Genomic DNA, 16,496 nt, shown 5'->3' with positions numbered 1-16,496 from the left:
AGCAGCTATTGTCTCTCCCATTCTAATAAAAAACATTTTTGTGAGAACAAGTTATTGGAAAGGGTCAGGTGGGGAGGGAATCTTGGCAATCTAGGCCATCCTCGGTATGAGGACCAATCCTTGCCCGCACAAGGGACTGAACATTGATCTTTCTCTTAAATATTTTATGAAGGATAGATGAAGTAGATGTACATGCAAGAATTAGATTAGCAAGGATGAATCCCTCCATATTTCAGCTTCTCAAAACAACCGTCACAGATCTTGTTTGGTAAATACTTCCAGATAAAACCAGTGTTAATCTTAAGGGCCTGTCCGACGGCGATTTTTTTGGCGACTTGCATCATTGACTGACGTATCAGGGCACTGAAAAAGTTGTGGCGTGATGCGGCATGACGGCCTATTGACGCGCGGAGTTTCCTCAAGTGTCGCAACATTTTTTTGTCGCCGCTGGATTTTGAAATGTTCAAAAACTGTCATCAGTCAATGATGCCGGCAGTCACGGAAGAAAAAAAAAATCCCCAAGTGGGACAGGCCCTTTATTGAATCAGCCTTGGTGATGGCCATGTAAATTCCCATCAAGTACCAACTATACTTCACTCCCTGCACCCCCACTCCTCCGGGCCAGACTCCAATCCAAGCTGTTAGGCCGCAAGAGGGGAGGCGAAGAAGCAACATGAAAAAGTCACCTCTCCGCCGAGGAAGTGACTGAAGAACGGTTTCCCCCTTTCACCACCCCCCACATAAGACATACCAAGAGACACTAAAACAAACATTTGGACATACTAAAAAAAAACAAAAAAAGTTGAAATAACGAACACGCTGCTAGTAGGGCAGCCGACTCGCAGCGCCCCAACTTCCTCACATACTCTACAAAACCATTGAAAAATTCCAGTTTTTCTTGGAACCACTGGGTGTATCGTTTGAGTTCTTCCACAGGCATTTGCTCTTTCAGCAATGCATCTTGTTTTTCTCCAACCTCGAGACCAAGACTGAGTAATTGCTCCTGATTAGATTGCACGACCATCGCATTCTCTTTGGATTCCATTACTTTCTTCTGGATTTCAATTTTCTTGATCATCTGCTTCCATAACTTGTCTTTATCCATCTGACATCTTTCCAGGAAGGCTGCTTCTCAGTTTGCTTGGTTTCTCTTCTTCCATTTCTTCTCTCTTCTGACTCCAATGCTCCCCCTTGTGGCTCCTCTTCGTACTCACCTGTCTGTCGCTCCATGGATTAATCCGCTTGGCTGACTGCCAGATCATTGTCCAAGTGCATAGGTGGCTATCAGCACATCTTGTGTGCAGCTCCAAAACAATCCAACTATTTTGAAGGTCATTTCTAAAACAAACTGACAAATAGACAATATCTAAAAACATTTAATTATTTTCCAAGATTCCAATGTCTTCTTACCAGTGTTATGGTAAACTTCACTAGCCGAGCTTGCCTTATCTATAGAAGTCTACTAGACTAAGTGGGAGGGCTGGTCAAAAAAGCAATATTCTACCAATTCCAATATTGCTCGCCAGTGGGAGGGCTGCCTATTGCGCTAGTATGGGCGTTGCGGGCCGAAGGTACTGGTTTCCAGAGGGCTAGTATAGACATTGTGGGCCAAATGGATTCTTGGGCTGGCATCCAACTGTTGCAACGTTTTAAAAGCCAAGCCAAGGCAAACAATTGGGCTGCAGCCACCTGACTACCAAAATTCAATTTGTGAACACAAACTTGTTTAAAAGGCGAGGCAAACAATTGGGCTGCAGCCACCCGAAAACCAAAATTCATTTTGTGAACACAAACTTTTTTAAAAGGCAAGGCAAACAATTGCGCTGCAGCCACCCGACAACCAAAATTCATTTTGTGAGCACTTTTTAAAAAGGCGAGGCAAACAATTGGGCTGCAGCCACTTTACAGCCGCATCGAGGGGACTCACCGTGGAGTAGACGTGCGTTCAGTGTTATTCGCAGCTCAGAGAGCCGTGACCCTCTCGCTTCCTGGATCTGGCAGAGACTGAGTGAGGGACTACACTTCCGAATTTTATAGTCCCTCCCCCTGCCGCCAGTGGGGGCAGCAGAGAGAATGGGGAATTTTTTTTAAACATTAATATTTCTTTGATTTTTCATCGATGGGAAAAATCCTCCGGTCTTGGAAGGTGGAGGGGGGCTCTAAGGGAGGTGGACAAAAATGACGGCCGTAGGTGGTGGCGTTCTCTCGAAAATCGGACCACAGTGGGCCAAAAGCGGTCAAGGTCAGACTTTTAGTAATATAGATAATGTCCAATTCATTTCCAAGGCAGTTCCCTCTAAGCTAGCTGACTTATCTTGAAAGAATTCAAATACATCATCTCAGTTCCAAAACATTTGCTCAAGTCTGAGCTCTTCAAGGTCACGACTGGTGCTATCCTTATCCAGGCTGCTATAATCAAGCTTCTTGTCTGCTTTCCAAACTTTTGCAGAACCCTTTACAGGTTTTTAGATGTAAACTTTTGATATTTCTCATATATAGCAAGCAATCGATTCTTACTCACGGCCCTCCCGCGGTCAATTAAGTATTTTTTCTTCCGATGACCCAGGCATTCAACCGTGTATTTTCTTCTTCCAGAATTCAACCTGTAATCTCGGGCAGAGATCCAGCTTCTTCGATCCAACGTTGAATCAGTCTTTTGCTACTACTCTTCCGTAGTAACTAGTTTTCTACTTAAATGTAGTGGCAGTTTTAACAACTTCTCAAAGTTCAACCTTCGATAGCCACTAATTTGTCGGGGATGATTAGAACAGTCGTCTCACACACTCCACGATACATTTGAAACAGCAAAGATGAATCTACCAGTAGTCTCTTGATTAATAGCTTCTTTATTGTAGTAATACAAAACAATGAAACAACTCATAACTTTCTGTTCTTAATTGTTGTTCATGTCATATAAATATAAAAACTTCTTGTAAAAGTACATCATCTGACAACATATATATGTCCCAATCATGCTCGTGATCATGGTAGAAAACTGTTTCATCTCATGGCCTCAACATCAAACTAAAACTAATCATCTGAAAGTCTGCGCCAGCATCTTCTAGCCAAAAACACGCCCCAGACTACGTATAAAATTCCACCCACATTAACACAAGCAGATAACAACCAAAGGTAACTACACATGATTATAATAAACTTACTTAAGCTTAATGGCTCCAACACAGTCTGCCCGTGATGGAAACAAAGCAGTCAAGAAAGGGAGAGGTGTCGGAGTTAGACCAAGTGAATGTTAGGGCAGGGTGGATGTCAGTAACAATGTGGTTGAAATCAACAAGTTCCGCAGTGCTGCAAGAACCAGCCCTGATCAGTCGTTAAAATAGCAGAGGAGGAGTTGGGGAATGGGGTACTTGTGAAACAAGGCATACCTAACCAATAGACAGGCTTTGTTGGACATGTAGGTGCCATGGCTATGCCTTTGACTTTAAAGTGAGGAGTCACCAGATAAATTGTTACAGGTGAACAAGTCTTCCAAGTGGAGTAGAATGTTAATTGAGGGGAACTGATTGGGTCTCTAGTCAGAGACCCCACCTCCCAAGGCCTAGGGTCAGGGAACTGCATGATTAGAGGGTGTTAAGGAGATCAGGAGATCACTGGAAGGGATGAGATCAGTCTGGGAGTGGTGGTCTGGTGTTTGTCAGTGGGGTCATGGTCAAGGGTTAGGGGTGTCCAAGAGCTGATGCCTGGCCTCTCTCACTGCTCCCCCTCTGGATTTTCCTGCTGGTGTTTAATTAAATCCAAGTTTTTCTTGCAAGAGAGGCTCTACTATATTATTCACAACATTCCAAAAGTATTCTATGGCTCTTCACATTAAATTTTAAAACAGTCATTACCATAAGCTCAGTGAAACTGCAGTCATGGTGCACAGCAAGCTTCTACATGTTAATTTTAATGATTGTGTCTGCAATATAATATAGTAAATCCCTAATAATCGTGTACTTGGTTTCAAATAGCAAAGGTTTGGCATCTGGATGCTAATTCCAGCACATTTCTTGTGGTCCCTTTAAACTTACCAATTTGGTAGACAAATATACAACAGTAACACTTTAAAAAATGAATTAAAGCATGTCAGTATTAATTGGAACAGCATCCAGTAATCCAGAAAATCTGCAAGTCTATCTTCAAAATTCTAAAAGAGCTGGATTAACACTGTTTATTATGCTGACAAGGCACGGGGCACAATTTCTCTATTGTCCTTCTGCACATGAGGTGCCTCTATTTTTTTTGCTGAGTTATAAAAAAAAGTGGTATTACCTCAGCACTGCATCGCAGCATCAGACTAGACATCTTGGGTAACTATCCAGACCAAGAACACAACTAATTCAAAACAGTTAAGTGTCATAGCTCAAATGGCAAATAAATTGAATGCAAAATAGAAAGCAAAGAATTTCTAAAATTACAGAATTTATTTTTGTTCAAACTGGGAGTAAATCATTTACTGAAGGACCCATTTCAAAGTAACTCAATTTGAAACATTTGCAGAGTTCAACTGCCTCAAGGTCATAAATCAAGCTAAAGGCATAAAAATAATCTCCAGATTTTAAACGGTATGAAAAACCCACAAAGTTAAAGGTGAATCCAGATGATACTGTGACCTCAAGAATGTCGAAACCCCACTTACACCTGGTAATATTTTTTTAGCTTAAGGGTAAATGCACATTCTACTTTCATTACTTACTATATAGTTATTTAAATGTGTCACTGAATTATACATTCACCTCAACAGCCGTTTCATCCTATTTTCATCGGACACTAGATTGAATACACCATTAACTTGATTTTGTAGAAGTTACAACACATTCCATTGTATAGTTGCCCTTAAAATCTTAAGACCACTGTCCAATCACAATGGTTGGCTCTTTTTACATAAAAATTCTAATGTACAATTAATTTAACTTGCCAATTAATTGCAATTAATTTATCCGGCCCACGTATTTTATAATTATGGAAGGCTCCACTGAACCTATTTTCCCTAATCCTTTAATCATATTATGCCAATTACCAAGATATTTTTTCAGTGATTGAGCGACTTTTTGCTGTACTTTTCATAGGCCAAACTTCTAAAAGTACCTCCACTTGTAAGAGTTTATATTTTTCATATTACTTTTCACCATGTTGTCTCACACTGCAAACATACTGTTTCACATCTGGCACTGCATTGCATCTGGAACCATCAATTTAATGTCTACAATCCATTTTCCTGTTTGAAATACTCCTTCATGTGGCATTATTACTGAACCAGTGAATATTTGTCAAGGGCTTCTTGCAAAGCAACATACTTCAACAGAAATCCCTGGGGTTTGCTATTACCCATATCATGTCAGAAAATCAATCCAAACCAATCCCATTCTCTGCATTTATATCGCTGTTAATATAATTCACTTGTTGATTGCATTGGTGCTGCCTCTTGCTCCCATTCAGAACTCACTGACTTCATCAACTTCACGACTAATTTCCATCCTGCATTCAAATTCACTTGGACCATCTCCGACATCTCCCTACTGTTTCTGGATCTCACCGTCTCCATCACAGGAGACAGACTATTGACCGACATCTACTACAAACCTAGTGACTCCCATAGCTATCCAGACTAGATGGAATTCCAAGATGGCGCCTACCTGCGGCGACATGTTGCCAGCAGCACAACAGGAAATCCTCAAATACAGTATTTCTGAACACACCTACGTCAAGGAATCGGAAGAAAACATTGTTGTAAGTAGCGAGCTGCTAACGCATTTAAATGCATTAGCTCTACTGCGAACTCCCGTTGATAGCGACGGTAAGGGAATCCCCTATCAGAGGGAAATCCCCGACCTCGCGGAGGCGCGCAGGTACAGTAAGTACTGTACCTGTAAACAACAGGGAGGCCTTCATGGAGTCTGGAATCGAGGCCGGCGGGCAGGATCTCCCAGCAGCAAAGGAGCTGGAGGTACCGACCGTAAGGGAATTCCCGATCTCTGGGGAATCCCCGACCTCGCGGAGACCCGCTAGTACTGTACCTTTAAACACCGAGGAGGACTTCATGGAGTACGGAAACGTGGTAGTTGGGCAGGACTACAAGTAGGACTGAAATGTAGAGGACTTCGGCCCCCTCTCCCAACTATCCTACTGGCCAACGTACAGTCACTAGAAAACAAAGTGGACGACTTAAGGGCAAGGCTGCTTTATCAAAGGGAGCTGAGGGAATGCTCTGTGTTCTGTTTCACAGAGACATGGCTCACCCCCAGCTCTCCAGACTTAGCGGTCCAGCCTGAAGGGTTCTCCATCCACCGTATGGACCGTACGCAGGCTTCTGGGAAAGGGAGAGGAGGGGGCGTCAGCCTCATGGTCAACTCTGCGTGGTGCTCAGACGTGGCAGTCCTATCCAACTCCTGCTCTCCATACCTCGATAATCTGGCGGTGAAGTGCCGTCCATTCTACCTACCGAGGGAATTCTCCTCCATCATCCTGACCGTGGTCTACATCCCACCCCAGGCAGACGTCTGTCTGGCATTGGAGCTGCACGTCGTGGTCAACAAACACCAGACGGCTTACCCCGAGGCGTTTACCACAATAACCGGGGACTTGAACAAAGCAAACCATAAGAAATCGCTCCCTAACTTCCATTATTGAACATCTCCCTGGACAAGTCCGTGGTCCCTGCCTGCTTCAAAAAATCCATCATTGTACCAGTACCAAAAAATGCTTCCCCAGCCTGTCTGAATGACTACCGTCCGGTGGCCCTTACCTCGGTAGTCATGAAATGCTTTGAGAGGCTGGTGAAGAATCACATCTGCGCCTTCCTCCCTCGGAACATGGACCCGTTGCAGTTCGCATACCGTCCGAACAGGTCCACGGACGATGCGGTCTCCCAGGTCTTGCACACCGCTCTCTCCCATCTGGACAGCCAGAAGGGGGGCTACGTGAGGATGCTGTTCATAGACTACAGTTCAGCCTTCAACACGATAGTCCCCACCAGACTGGCCAGGAAGCTAATGGAATTGGGGCTCAACACCTCCCTGTGTGCCTGGGTCCTGGACTTTCTCACCGCCAGGCCCCAGGTAGTCAAGATGGGAGGGAATACATCGGAGTCCCTCACCCTGAGCACAGGATCGCCCCAGGGTTGCGTCCTCAGCCCCCTATTGTACTCCCTGTACACACATGACTGTGTGGCTAGGTTCAGCTCCAATTCAATAATTAAGTTTGCTGATGACACTGTGGTGGTGGGCCTGATCTCAGACAACGATGAGAAGGCCTACCGGGAGGAGGTGGCTGATCTAGCACTCTGGTGCCAGGATAACAGCCTCCTCTTGAACATCAAAAAAACAAAGGAGTTGATCATGGACTTTAGGAGGGCACATCATCCGAGGACGTACACTCCATTGAGGATAAATGGGGATCCTGTGGATAGGGTGAAGTGTTTTAAATATCTGGGAGTCCACATCTCTGAGGATATGACATGGACATCACACGCCGCAGCACTCGTGAGTAAGGCAAGGCAGCGTCTTTACCACCTCAGGCAATTGAGGAAATTCAGAGTGTCTCCGAGGATCCTCCAGTGCTTCTACTCAGCGGCTGTGGAAAGCATCTTGTCTGGAAATATTACCATCTGGTTTGGGAATTGCTCTGCCCAGGACAAGAAGGCTCTGCAGAGAGTAGTGCGTTTGGCCGAACGCACTATGGGAACTTCACTCGCCCCCCTGCAGGTACTATACATCAGGAGGTGCAACTCCAGAGCCAATAAAATCATGGGAGACCCCTTCCACCCTTGCAACGGACTGTTCCAGCTGCTATGGTCAGGCAAACGCCTCCGTTGTCATGCTGCGAGAACAGAGAGGCTGAGAAGGAGTTTCTTCCGAGATGCCATTAGGACTGTAAACTCCTATCTCACCAGGGACTAACTTTTACTGTACCACTCTACTGCTTTTTTTTTTTTTTAAAGTGCTGTTTTTTTCCCCTTTTTCCTTCCGTCCACAATATTTAATATGTAAAATAATATGTGATTCTGTTCCATTCTGTTTGTAGTTTGTTTGGTTGTTTGTTTGTTTGTCTTTTTGCACAAAGTCCGCGAGCATTGCCACTTTTCATTTCACTGCACATCTCGTTTGTGTATGTGACGAATAAACTTGACTTGACTAGACTGGGCAATGTTCAGAGATTCGGCAACGGACCTGAATGAATACGCCACAGTTGCTACAGACTTCATAAAGAATTGTGTGGAGGATTGCATCCCAACAAAAACCTTCCGATTGTTTCCTAATCAGAAGCCTTGGATGAACCATGAGATCTGCATTCTTCTGCAGACCAAATCCCGGGCATTCAGGTCTGGTGATACTGAGGTCTACAAGAAGTCCAGATACGACCTTGGTAAGGCCATCAAAAAGGCCAAAAGGGACTTCTGCTCCAAGCTGGAGGATGTTGGATGTTCGGCAACTGTGGCAGGGTTTGAATGCTATCACCTCCTACAAGGCGAAATCAGGAGGCAGCTCAAATGTCAGCGAAGCATCACTCCCTGACGAGCTCAATGCGTTTTACGCACGCTTTGACAGGGAGAATACTGATGTGCCTTCCAGAGCCCCCATTCACCGTGATGGCATTACAGTCACAGTCACAGAGTCCGACGTCAGAAGATCCTTCAGAGGGGTGAACCCTCGGAAAGCACCTGGACCTGATGGTATACCCGGGAGTGTCTTGAAAACCTGTGCGGACCAACTGACTGGAGTTTTAACGGACATTTTCAACCTCTCTCTTCTGAGGTCTGAGGTTCTCATCTGCTTTAAAAGGGCATCAATAATACCTGTGCCCAAGAAGACCAAGGTGATGTGCCTCAATGACTATCGACCAGTGGCACTAATGTCTGTGGTGATGAAGTACTTTGAGAGGCTGATCATGGAGCAAATCAACTCATACCTCGACAAAAACCTGGACCCACTGCAGTTCGCCTGCCGCCACAACAGATCAAGATACAAGGTACATTTAATTGTCACATGTGCCAGATGGCACAGTGAAATGAAATTCCCATACAGCCATACAATAAAAATATCAACGGTGGATGCGATCTCACAGGCTCTCCACTCCGTTCAGGGCCACTTAGACAACAAAACTCATATGTCAGGGTGTTATTCATTGACTACAGCTCGGCATTTAATACTATAATCCTCTCCAAGCTGGTTACCAAACTCTCAGATCTGGATCTCTGCACATCCTTCTGCAATTGGATCCTCCACTTCCTCATTCACAGACCAGTCTGTCCGTATTGGTGGAAATGTGTCATCCTGGATAACAATCAGCACGGGAGCACCTCAAGGCTGCGTGCTCAGCCTCCTGCTGTGCTCACTAGACTCATGTCTGCGTAGCTGGACATAGTGCGAACTCCACCATCAAGTTCGCCGACGACACCACTGATGGGGACGAGTCAGAGTATAGAAGCAAGATCAACCGATTGACCAAATGGTGCCAGCTCAAAAACCTGGCTCTCCTCACCAGCAAAACCAAGAAACTAATTGTGGACTTTGGAATGGGTAGGATAGGATCCCACAGTTCCGTTTATATCAACGGGTCAATGGTGGAAAGGGTCAAGAACTTCAAATTCCTGGGCGTTCATATTTCCGAAGATCTCTCCTGGTCCCAGAAAACGAATTATATCATAAAGAAAGCACACCAGCGCCTCTACTTCCCGAGAAGATTACGGAGATTCGGTATGTCAAAGAGGACTCTCTCGAACTTCTACAGGTGCACAGTAGAGAGCATGCTGACCGGTTGCATCGTGGCTTGGTATGGCAACCTGAAACGTCCAGGAGCAGAAAAGGCTGCAAAAAGTCGTAACCACTGCCCAGTTCATCGTCGGTTCTGACCTCCCTACCATCGAGGGGATCTATCGCAGTCGCTGCCTCAAAAAGGCTGCCAGCAACATCAAGGACCCACACCATCCTGGCCACACACTCATCTCTCCGCTGCCATCGGGGAGAAGGTACAGGAGCCTGAAATCTGCAACATCCAGATTCAGGAACAGCTTCTTTGCCACAGCAATCAGACTATTAGAAACAACTTCAAACAAACTATGAACTATAACAACCTATTGCACTTAATCGGTTTACGTGTGTGTGTGTGTGTGTGTGTGTGTGTGTGTGTGTGTGTGTGTGTGTGTGTGTGTGTGTGTGTGTGTGTGTGTGTGTGTGTGTGTGTGTGTGTGTGTGTGTGTGTGTGTGTGTGTGTGTGTGTGTGTGTGTGTGTGTGTGTGTGTGTGTGTGTATACATATAACTCTTGACTACACTTCATCCCACCCTGCTTCCTGTAAAGACTCTATCCCTTACTCCCAATTCTTCTGTCTACGTTGCATCTGCGGCCGGGATGACGTTTTACATACTAAATCATCAGAGATGTCCTCATACTATTTTGGAAACGGGGATTCCCCTCTTCCATTATAGATGAGGCTCTCACTAGGGTCCCCTCGATATCCCGCAGCTCCGCTCTTGCTCTCCCTCCCCCCATTCGCAACAATTCGCAGAGTCCCCCTTGTCCTCACCTTCCACACCATCAGCCGTCGCATACAACATATAATCCTCCAACACTTTTGCCACCTCCAACAGGATCCCACTACTGGCCACATCTTCCCATCTCCACCCCTTTCTGCTTTCCGCAGAGACCGTTCCCTCCGCAACTCCCTGGTCAACTCGTCCCTTCCCACCCAAACCACCCCCTCCCTAGGTACATTCCCCTGCAATCGCAGGAGATGTAACACTTGTCCCTTTACCTCCCCACTCGACTCCATGCAGGGACCCCGACAGAGGGGGGGAGAGAGGGGGGGGGGGGGGGAAGAAGAAGGAGTGGACACACTTTTAAGAAGCCAGACAACTTTTTAATAAGCCAGAGATACACAGCTGTGAAGTTTAGTGGGTATTTAACATTACCGGTCGGTTTTCCTTGGTTCTGAAAACGCGTGCTTACTTTTTTCTTTCCCCATGAGCCAATGAAAACGCCCGGTCAACAAATGAGATTAACTAAAACTACCTACGGCTACCTTGACTACCTACAACGACATGGCGACCCCACTACCACTGCACCTACGACTACAAAAGTATCGATCTTCTCCATGGCGACCATACTGAGGCCGCGACTAGTTCCCAGAATGCAGGAACTTTTCTCGACCATGGAGGAGACTCACCAGAGACCACCAGCAAACATGTGGCGACCATGTGGCGAGCACAGAGTCTCCTGCACTCGACTAAAAAGTCGCCTAAGCGGGACAGGCCCTTAAGAGAACAGTCAGATGTATCACTTGTTAAATCAGTGAAATGATAATCTTCAATCGTTTCTCAGTCCAATTTCACACAACTATTTGCCAATTAACCAAGAATCTTTCCCTCCCATTCTGACTGCACACTCACGCTCGACAAGATCAGACATTAGTTTCCACATACCAGAGACTGAACTCTCACTGGTCTACCACTCATGTTGCATCTAACAAGTTCTTACCTTGCCTTGATCGCGTTCAAAATCCACGTACTCTCTTGTGGGTGTTTGCCTCTGCTCGCCATGCCAATTTGCCGGAAAAAACTGCAGAGATAGATTTGTTCCAGTCGCCACAAAAGCCTTTCAGAAAAATCAATACAAAATGTATCAGAGGAAAGGATTTTAAATAAATTATGCATTATTTTTTTTTAAAACATCAGTACTACGTCTCAAGGTTAGTATCAGCCAGACAGCACTGTGTAAGTCAGACTCTGGAACTGTACAAAACATAGACTCAATCAATTCTTATCAAGTGTACAGTTACAGGCATCGAATTCTGCTACAACACGTAGCCCAGAAAAGGTCGATATTATAGGACATGGCATTAGTCAATATTCCAGCCATCAATCATAGTATTGTCACTTCTCAGAACTGTGCACTTTCAAAAATATGAAACTAACTGTGAATTAGGAATTAACATCACTATAAAATGAATCATGATAATTTGTATATCTTTCATTTAAAATATTTAAATATGATACGACGGTTTGCATAACGCAAATATCAAGTTGACTGACCTACATTACGTGTAGTAACAGTGACTTGGTGGGGGGGGGGGATATGGAAATAGATGGAAGATGCGTGCGTGTGAAGGCAGTTGGCAGTCAGAATTGGAAAGAAGAAACAAATACCATAGTAGAGGATCAAATGAGCCAACTGAGTGAAGAAATAAAATTTTTGAATCTTTTTGCCAAAATTATTAATTCTGTATCCAGTGTTCAATTTTAAGTAGTTTAACCCAGAATTAATTTTGCTCAGTTAGAGCATGTAGACAGTACAATTTTATCCCCTTAATGCATCAACATAAACATTAATCAAAAAGATGTAATTAACTTAAAACAAGCCAAGAAATTGTAAAACAAAATGAAGAAACTACGAAAAAATATTTTGTTATTCCCGCAAACCAGCAAGTCCAGTAATTTAGTTTTTAAAAAGAACCGATACGAAGCAACATCACCTGCATTATCAGAAGATACCTGCCAATTGATTTGTAAAAAGTTAGATCATTTTCCAAATACACCAGATCACCAGTGTAGACTGGTTGGATATTACCAATCAGAATTTCCTTGACTTTCAGATTACAGCTATGAAAGGTAGTAGCAATGGACCACTGATTTACACAACGATCAATAAATGGATCCAAAGTAATTCTGATATTGTTGAGGATCTGCATGGTTGAGTAATGAAATGTAGCCTGGACCAATAAAAATTAGGCTTAAAAATCTTTCAAGCAATTGTGCGTGTTTTAATCAGGAAGGTGGAGCATGGATCAAGCCATACCGGTTGTAAATAAGTCAACAGGACTGCTCAAAGTTTCTCAACCAAATCTCAATCACAGATATCATACCAGGTTTTATTTTAGATTCCAGTTTTGTGATTGCATAATTAGAGGCAGCCTATCGTACAAAATACCCAACAATGCAAGAATTTTTATATTTTTTTAAAGTATGGTACTAGAATAGGCGACACACTTGCAGGGTGATTGTTTTTGCAGAAACCCTTGTTGGGAAATTCATGCACAAACATTAAGTGAGAACTGACAGCACAGATGCCTTCCACAGAAGCTTATTAGCACTCATTGTGAATGTCAAATGTGACTAAAGAGAAAACAATCACCTACATTCCAATGAAGAAATCAGAAATGGAGTTGTGTGTTTTACACATGCATGATCAGTGAAAGCATCTTTTAATCTAGTAATGTCAGTGACTGAACATTTTGATTATTATCAATACTTATTTTACATAAGTAACAGGTATTTTTAGGCCACATGCCTTGATTTTCACAACAGAATCAAGGCAACCTCTAATCCTTCCACTGTTAATGGTCTTACCAGAACATTAAAAGGCATTATTGATATCAAGCTCTCTCATCAAGATTTGACTTAGCCCATGAATTTCTCTTAAAAGTACAAACAAAATGGCATGCACTTCACAAACATTCCCTTCTGGTGCAAACGCATAATAGATTACCTGGGAAAAGAATCCTCTCATGTAACCTTCTCCCCTCAAAAACCTTTCAAATTTATCTGGTTACTAAAATATCTGCCTCGTGTTAAAACAAAGCCTTATTGAAAGCTAAATGGAAATTAAATTTTGATATGCAGATTCGCAAATGTTAACTAACAACGATGGAAGAGCATGAAGGCTACATGTTGTGCAATGCAAGTAATTTAAAAAACATAGTCTCCAATTATTTTTCTGCTTGAGGGAAGCAAACATTCCCAGGAGAAAATGAAAAATTCTGGCAGCTTCAAACGTAATTCATATTGTCAGATCAGTCAGGGAAAGAAAGACTAATACCCAGTATCTTTTTTTTGCTAGTTTCATCCTACAAAGTAATTAATTTAGTCTGATTCATTGTATTGAGTTGACTCTAGCTACATTCCATCATACAGTTTTGTTTCCAGTCTTCCAGAAAAGTGTGTGTGTGTATACAATAATATATACACACATAGAAACGTCCCGTTGTGCAGATGGGCAAAAGCTCGTCTGATCTTGATTTTCAGTATGTGTAAAATATATATTTTGTTTGAGTGCGCCTTTAGGGAGGTTGCATGGCAGTCGGGTCACGACCCATGACCCGTACTGTTGCACGCTAATTGGAGTACACGTGATGAACTGCAGGTAAGCACTCACCATTGTTTCCAGCGTAGCGGGTCCGTTAAAACCCGCCGAAATTGTCAATTTTTGCGCTGTAAATAATGATGGAAATCTGGATAAGCGTGAGAGACATTTAGTCTACTTCAGAATTCCAAAAGTGAGGAGAAATGATGGTAGATAGAAGCGAGAACTGAAGGGACAACAACAGCCAAAGTGCTTGCCGAACATTGGCCATTTGCTCACTGCATTTCATCAACAGTAAGGCATTATTTGTGTTTTTTCTTGATTCCTTTGGCATCTAAAAAGTTTCAGAAGTGATGAATCTGGCTGTAAAATGTTAAAATCGCCCATGGTTCTCAAGTGGGTTTTTACATACAAAAAGAAAACGACTGAAGCAAAATTTACAGCCAGATTTATCACTTCTGAGACTTTTTAGATACCAATCAAGAAAAAACACAAATAATGCCTTACTGTTGATGAAATGCAGTGAGCAAACGGCCAATGATAATTCCCAATATTTTCAATTCCGATATCTGCACTGCCAATGTTTGCCAAGCACTTTAGCTGTTGTTGTCCCTTCAGTTCTCGCTTCTCTTTACCTTCATTTCGCTTCACTTTTGGAATTCTGAAGTTGGGTACATGTCTCTCACGCTTACCCCTATTTCCACAATTTTTTACAGCGCAAAAAATCAACATTTTGGCGTTTTTTAACAGGTAGGAAAGTACGCGTTTCGTGTATTAACATATACCGGAAGCTGCGATGTCCTCCAGATGGAGTGAGCGGCTCCGTGCGTCAAGCCCTATGACCCAGTGACCTTACGTGCAACCCCCCTATAATGTTGCGGAAAGCAAGATTTTAGGGTACCTCACCGTGCTTGCGCAGATGACAATAAACTCGTTTTGACTTGAACGGATGCCTCGTACTGAATGCATACTAAAAGTTACAGTCAATCAGGAGTCCTTAGGATTATTCTTAACGTCATCTTTAAGTTGTCAAGAAGTATCCATGAAAAAGCGATGAACTCGAAATAAAATTGTAATAAGTAATACACATGATCAGTTGAGTCAAATCAAGTATTCAACTCCACCTGCATCATGGCACGCTTTTAGATAGAAAGGGATTCCACATAAAATGTTGATCTGTTTTTTTGCGTTTACGTGCTGGTTAAGTGCACAGACGCGAGCTACACTTACTATTTCTCCGTGCAGAAACAATTAAATCAATGTCAGCCTGGCGTCTGACCAAGGAGCTTGCTCGTTCAAGCCGCTTTGGTCCACCGTGCAGAATCTAACCGTCAAGAAGGAAATGAGGAAGGCTCTGATGACTTACGATTTCAGACCTGCCGTCCCTGCAGGCATTTTGAAACCGCATCTGTCTCTCATCGTGCGGCCGATCGCGGAAACCTGTGTATTTAATCTGTTAACAGAAAGCAAAAAAGTCAAACTCTCATCAGGACGAAGAACGAGCAAAGAAACACCCCCGTCCCGCCAGCAGAGGAGAAAGTCTCTCCGCAGCCAGCCAGGATATCCGGGGAGAACTTTGAATTTACAAGTTGTAGGAAGCAAAGATCAGGATCTTTGGTAGGAAGGGGGGGAAGCCCACGGTCCCGGGACACGAGGTTGAGGTGGACAACTCCCAGCCTATTTTATTCATCTTCCAGTAGATGACCAGCGCCTCTGACGCAACAGCCGGCGGATCGGCTGCAGCTGGTCACCATGTGTCCGCCCGCCGGCTGCCGCACAAACCCTCGCTCCTTCCCAACTTGCCGCCCGCCCCACGCTCGGCTCTCACCTCACACTCCCGGCTGAGTTTGCGGAAGAACTCCTCGTTCTCGAACTTGCTCCTCTGATCGGGGACAACCCGCGGCATCTTTCCCGAGCCTCTGCCTGTGTGTGTGTGTGTGTCTCCGGCGGGCTGTCTGTCTGTCTGTCCGCACTCGCGCTGCCCTCCTCGCCGCTCGCGAGCTCCTCAGGCAGATGTTCCCTGTCCCGCTGCCTCGCGCTCACTGGCCCTCTAACGGACTCCTACCGCTCACTAACTTCCTCCTGTCTCGCGGCGCCTCTTCGCCAACCCTCCTCCCCCTCCTCCTAACCCCCTCCCTTCTCGAGCACTCACTTCCTCTCGAGTAATTGCACTTCTTTCTTACTCACACTGCACCATTCACCGCCGGCAGCGGCGCGCAGGCGCACTGGGCCCTCTCCCGTTCCAACCGCCTTCCAGTGCGTAGGCGCGTCGTTTCCCCGTTCAAACCAAAGATTCAAACCAACAGCGCTCGAGGAGTTTCGTCCTGGCCCAGGGCAGAGCAGCGGTGGCGGCGGCGGCGGCGGCGGCTCCCTCTGTGGAAACGGGGCCGCTATTGTGGCACCGAACAGAATCAGCCGAGGT

General features: G+C 44.5%; 1 protein-coding gene across 3 annotated transcripts in view; it reads right to left on the bottom strand.

Moving 5' to 3' along the window:
• Positions 1 to 16,186, bottom strand: part of cbfb (core-binding factor subunit beta) — a 60,810-nt gene extending 44,624 nt beyond the window's left edge. The window contains exons 1-3 of one of the 3 annotated variants that reach the window (XM_055648606.1): positions 15,903 to 16,186; positions 15,441 to 15,527; positions 11,474 to 11,590 (exon numbers count right to left, since the gene is read on the bottom strand). In XM_055648606.1, the coding sequence (XP_055504581.1) occupies positions 11,474 to 11,590; positions 15,441 to 15,527; positions 15,903 to 15,980 (282 nt within the window). In that variant the 5' untranslated portion in view covers positions 15,981 to 16,186. The remainder of the gene's footprint in view (positions 1 to 11,473; positions 11,591 to 15,440; positions 15,528 to 15,902) is intronic. The other 2 variants (XM_055648605.1, XM_055648604.1) reach the window with 2 other exon arrangements.
• Between the last annotated feature and the right edge of the window lie 310 nt (positions 16,187 to 16,496).

Source organism: Leucoraja erinacea, chromosome 17, assembly GCF_028641065.1.
Source record: "Leucoraja erinacea ecotype New England chromosome 17, Leri_hhj_1, whole genome shotgun sequence".
Classification (NCBI taxonomy): domain Eukaryota; kingdom Metazoa; phylum Chordata; class Chondrichthyes; order Rajiformes; family Rajidae; genus Leucoraja; species Leucoraja erinaceus.
Note: the sequence above shows the minus strand (reverse complement) of the source record. Positions and strands in the feature narration are given on the sequence as shown.